Here is a 5,139-nt window from a genome sequence, read left to right as displayed (position 1 = left end):
CGGGGGCGCTGCCCCCGGGGCTCCGCTGGCCCCCACGCACAAAGCAGCCCGGCCATGGCCGGAGCAGGCGCCTCCCATCGCTCTCCCAGCACCGTCTGGACCGATTTTGCATTGATTTAAAAATATTCCTCTGTGCCTTTGTAAATAAAGGACGAGGCGCCCCGACACCTGGGTGGGGGGCGGTTGAGGCGACGAGCCCAGCCCTGCTGGCCCTTCCAGCCACGTGGTCCAGCTGCGCCAGAAACCCCTGCAAAGGAAGGGGAGGCGCGAGCGGAGCTCCCCAGCACTGCAGAGCCCCGGCCGCCAACCAGGTGGATGGATTCCAGATTCCAGATTCCATTCCTGCCCCTTGAAGGGGCGCACGGGAACGCCCCGCTGCGGGTGCAGCGCAGCCTGGGCTCGGGGATGAATCGCGCTACTGCCGGCTCTCTGCATCCCACAGCCTTGGGAGGGATAAATCATTGCCTTTGCCCAGAGCTGAGCCTTGTCTGGTGAGGGGAGGGCAGTCCTCTCCCCCTGCAAGCAGCCTGCTGCTCCTGTGTGTGCCCAGACACCGGGACCTGCTGGTGGGGTCTCATCGTTAGCTCAAAGCACAAGTCTTCATCCCATTCCCGTTCTTTGTTTGGTTCTGGGTGTGCACTTGGGTCCCTTTGGTACCCACCCTTGGTGAGCAGTGAGGCTGTGACTGCTGACAGTCCCCACATTCAGCGCTTGTCCCCAGTTCCTTGAGCTGTGGATGTCCCAGAGGCTCTGGGGTGGCTGGGGCAGCAGGTCAGTCTGGGAGCCTCTGGGTTGGAGGAGTGTATGTCCCATTCCAGCCTGGGATAAACCAACCCAGTTTGGTTCTGACACAAACCATGAGCAGAGCAGGCACCAAGATGGATGTTGCCTGCTGTGCTGGTGCAAGGCCCAGCCTCTTGGGATACACTGTGGCAGCAGCAAACTGCTCCTGGTCTCCTGGCTGTGCTGTTGACTCCTCTGTCCTTCTCCTTCTGGCCTCCAGGACGACATGACCGACTCCCTGCGGGATTACACCAACCTGCCCGAGGCTGCACCCCTGCTCACCATCCTGGACATGTCAGCCAGAGCCAAGTACGTGATGGATGTGGAGGAGATCACACCTGAAATCGTGGAAGCCTTTGTCAGCGACTTTCTAGCAGACAAGCTAAAACCCGAGCCCATCTAAGGGCCCCTGTGCCAACAGACGTTATTTAAAACCAGGTCTCTCTTCCGCCGCTTGTGGATTCTCCAGCGTGTCCTCACGCCTGACCCAGTATCCAACCTTCTTGTGGTGCCTTGTTTTACGCAGTGAATCCTTCTCCTAAGCAAACTCCTTGAGATGCACTTTCAGCAGGGAGTTGTTGGCGTTTGGAGACTTCGCTTGTGCTTCATGGTGATATATTCTCTAATAACCAGGCCAGAACTGTTACTGTATCGTTATTTTATACACGGCACTAGCTAGCAGGCAAATCTTTTTGCATGGTGTTCTTCCCAACGTATGCATCAGGCAGTGGGTGGGGTTCTTGGGGCTCTTTTCTTTCTCCTCCCCCCCCCTTTCTTTCCTTTCTCACCACCCCTGCTGACTAAATGACTTCCAGGAAGCAATAAGGAAACTGTCCCCATCGCCCCTGGCCAGTTCTTTCTCTCCCACGAAAGTGCCCTGACAAGGCCAAGACAAAGTCTTAACTGCTGACAACCTCTGAAAGACCACGGCACAGCCAAGCTCTTCCTCCTGGGGGTGAGACCTTCCCTTGTGGGTTTCCCACCCCCCACTCCAAGCACCGACAGCCTTAGGCAGCGCTGGCTGTTGTGTCAGGGTCCATCCCCCTGCCATGGGTGGGTATTCCCTCTGTCCCTCCCACTCTGAGCCAGGAGGAGCATCACCACCGGGCTGCCCTCACCTCTCGTCTCTTCCTTGTGCTCTCCCTGTCCCCTCTCGTCCCTCTCTCTGGTATGAATTGTCCTCTCCCTTCTGTGTTAGTTGATTGAGCTGTTTTTCGTAGGTGTGTCCCAAACTCAACGTTAATGGTGCTGTTCTTTAAAAAAAAAATAACCAAAAAAAACCCCTCCCAAACCCTAAGGAAAAAAAAAACCCTCCCTCCCTAACCCAAGCAGCACAGCCGAGCCCTTGAAAAGTGACATTGTAAAAACTGTACATGGTGATTGGAACTTTGTAATAAAACTGTTACAATGACCTCGTCCCCGAGGTGCCGATTGCTGCGTCCTGCTGTCAGGGAGAGGAGGAAACCTGTGTGGGGGACAGGAGCCCACAGCCTGTCCCCATGGAGAGGTGGCTCCAGGGATTGTGTGTCCCCTCCCTGGGCTCACAGAGCCCCTGCCTGGGCTGCTTTGCTGGCATTGCTCTGAGCTCCTCAGGAGGGAGGGAGCCCTTTGGCAGCCACTGGGGCATTCCCAGCCTGATGTCCCAGCCTGAATAGCCCGTGTTGTGCAAGCCACTGCTTCTCCCTTTCAGCTCATTAGTCAGCCATGGCAGGATTAGGGCCTCCCCTTTTATCCTGCTGCAGCTTCCCGCCCTGGCAGGAGCTGGGAATGGCTGCCAGCTCAGCCTGCATAAACCCAGCCTGTTTGGACGTTTCAGGGTTTTGCTTGTTCAGTGATGAAGTGACTGGGGAGCAGCTCCAGGAGCAGCCCAGCACCTCCCAGCAGTGTGGGCAGGAGTGCTGGAGCTGGGACACCCCACAGCACAGCCACCCCTGCCAGCCTGGCCATGGCACGGTTGGAGGGATTGCTGGAGCACAGGATCTGGGTAAGCACAGTCAGGACCCATTCAGGCAGCAGCAATCTGGTCTTTGTGACCCAAAACCACAGCCAGGCTGGGAAGGACACATGCTGTCAGCAGCAGCCGGGCTGGGTCTTCATGGATTTCCTGGATAAAGGAGCTGGAGCAGGGGGGAACCGGCTGAGGTGAGGCCAGGGCTGCTACCCAGCCCTTCCCTTCCCTTCTCTCTAGCATCACCGTGTGGCCACCACAGCCACTGGGAGCCACATGTTCAATCCAGCACTCTCCAGCCTTAAATACTCATTTACTACAAACCAAACAGCCCGAGCTGCTCTTTTATTAACCCTCAAGGAACCAAATGCAAGAAGTGCTCCTTCAGCACCCAAACCACAGTTCAGCCTGGCACAGGCAACTTCTGCCTGCCATCCTCCTGCTTGTGCCTCCACAGCAGCTGCCTCCTGCCCTCGAAGAGCAGGATGCCAGCAGCAACAGCAGAGTTGAGGCTGTCCACGCCTGGCACCACGGGGATGAGCAGCCTCCTGCCCCCCGTGCTGGCTGCCAGCTGCAGTGCAGCCAGGCTCAGGCCCTGGGTCTCCCCTCCAACCACCACGGCCACCGGAGCCCGTGCCCAGTCCTCGTAGTAATGCTGCACTGGGATTGCTGCTCCCTCCTCATCCTCGTGCTCAGGAACAGCCTTGGGGCTGGATTTCACAGGAGCTGTGGGGCTGGCAGGAGCAGAGGCAGCCCCTCTGGGCAGGGATGTGCTGCCGGGGTCGTTGTTGTCGGCCACGCAGACCTGGGTGCCCGCAGGGAGGTTGGTGGGAAGAGATTCCCAGTCCAGGCTGGAGATGATGGGCACACGGAAATGAGCCCCCATGCCTGCACGGAGCACCTTTGGCTCCCACGGATCCACACAGCCTGGGAAGGAACGGGGAGAAACAGTGACAGCACAGGGATCCCCACAAAGGTGGGATTCAGACCACAGCCAACCATGGCAGCCACTCCTTACAAACTCTGGGGAACATCTTCAAGCACCTCATTCCCCCCCTTACCCCCAAACTTTTCTCTTACCTTTGGTGAGCAGCACTTTCTCACAGCCTGCTCCTGCTGCAGATCTCAGAATAGTCCCCAGGTTTCCTGGATCTCGGATGTTGTCGCAGATGAGGAGCAGTGGCAGGGAGTTGGTGAGCTGAGCTGCAGGGTAGGACATCTTGGCAGGGTCAGGCTTGGAAAAAATGCCTGAGGAAATGAAGGGTGACAGGTTTATGAGTGACCCACCCCAAGGAGAGACCTGCTCTGAAACACTTGGCCCAAATCTCACTAAAGATGTGCTGGAGGAAGTGTTAGGAAAAGCACCACCTAAAGGAAGTGTGAGCAAAGTTTGTCACTTGGCAAGGAAACCTTATTTTCCAGCAGTGCTATGTCTAAGGAAAGATTATTAAGAGAGTCATTATCCTAAATATGAAAAGTTTCCCTTTGGGCAGTGTTGCAACTGTTTCAGACGCAACTTACCAAGAAGCCCCTGAGGAGTTACGAGGTCAGACCAGGTCTTAATGTCTTCAAATTTCACCTTAACCAAGCTGGCTCGTTTTATCTCAGCCTCAGGCAGCAGCTTCAGGTGCCCCACGGTGCTGAAGAAGAGTGTCTGTGGCACAGCCCCTGCCTCCAGAGCATCCTTGATCAGCCTGTGCCCCTCCAGCAGAATCTTCCCGTGATTATCCCGAAACTTCTTTGACTTGGCAATAGTCACCACTTTTCTGTGGAGAAATTATTCAGGGAATGTGGCTGTGATGCTCACAACACCTTCAGTCTGACCTTCACCAGCCCCTCAGAGCTCCTCTGGGAGGCCACAAAGGTGATCTGAGGGATGGAGCACCTGTCCTGGGAGGAAAGGCTGGGTGAGGTGGCTCTGGGGTGACCTTAGAGCACCTTTCAGTACTGGAGAGAGACTTCGACAAGGGCCTGGAGTGCCAGGACAATGGGGAATGGCTGTAAACTGCCAGAGGGCAGGATTAGATGGGATATTGGGATGGAATTGTTCCTGTGAGGGTGGTGAGGCCCTGGCACAGGTTACCCACAGCAGCTGTGGCTGTACCTGGATCCCTGGCAGTGTCCAAGGCCAGGCTGGATGATGCTGGGACAGCCTGCTCTGTGGGAAGGTGTCCCTGCCCAAGTAAGGGATGGAACAGGACGGGCTTTGAGCTCCCTTCAACCCAACCATTCCCCGGTACCTCCAGCCCGGCAGCGCCTATCAGCACCCCCTTTCCCCGGTGGGCTTTGAGCTCCCTTCAACCATTCCCCGGTACCTCCCGGTACCCTCAGCCCGGCAGCGCCTGTCAGACCCCCGTCCCTCCCACGGGCGGCCCTTCCCTCCAGCCCAGCGGGGCTCTGAGGGGCGG

The 5,139-nt window shown here is 57.1% G+C and overlaps 2 protein-coding genes across 2 annotated transcripts in view; one reads left to right on the top strand and one right to left on the bottom strand.

Annotated features, from left to right (window-relative positions):
• Positions 1 to 2,206, top strand: part of NXN (nucleoredoxin) — a 14,235-nt gene extending 12,029 nt beyond the window's left edge. The window contains exon 8 of the mRNA XM_005424478.2: positions 1,004 to 2,206. Within this exon, the coding sequence (XP_005424535.1) occupies positions 1,004 to 1,186 (183 nt within the window). The 3' untranslated portion in view covers positions 1,187 to 2,206. The remainder of the gene's footprint in view (positions 1 to 1,003) is intronic.
• An 831-nt stretch (positions 2,207 to 3,037) lies between these two features.
• Positions 3,038 to 4,700, bottom strand: MRM3 (mitochondrial rRNA methyltransferase 3). The gene is made up of 3 exons (XM_031059821.1): positions 4,253 to 4,700; positions 3,812 to 3,979; positions 3,038 to 3,658 (listed from the first exon to the last, which is right to left on the bottom strand). The coding sequence occupies exons 2-3, from the start codon at positions 3,948 to 3,950 to the stop codon at positions 3,135 to 3,137; spliced, it is 663 nt and encodes a 220-aa protein (XP_030915681.1). The 5' UTR covers positions 3,951 to 3,979; positions 4,253 to 4,700; the 3' UTR covers positions 3,038 to 3,134.
• Between the last annotated feature and the right edge of the window lie 439 nt (positions 4,701 to 5,139).

The sequence above is a fragment of the Geospiza fortis genome, unplaced genomic scaffold (genome assembly GCF_000277835.1).
Source record: "Geospiza fortis unplaced genomic scaffold, GeoFor_1.0 scaffold538, whole genome shotgun sequence".
Classification (NCBI taxonomy): domain Eukaryota; kingdom Metazoa; phylum Chordata; class Aves; order Passeriformes; family Thraupidae; genus Geospiza; species Geospiza fortis.
Note: the sequence above shows the minus strand (reverse complement) of the source record. Positions and strands in the feature narration are given on the sequence as shown.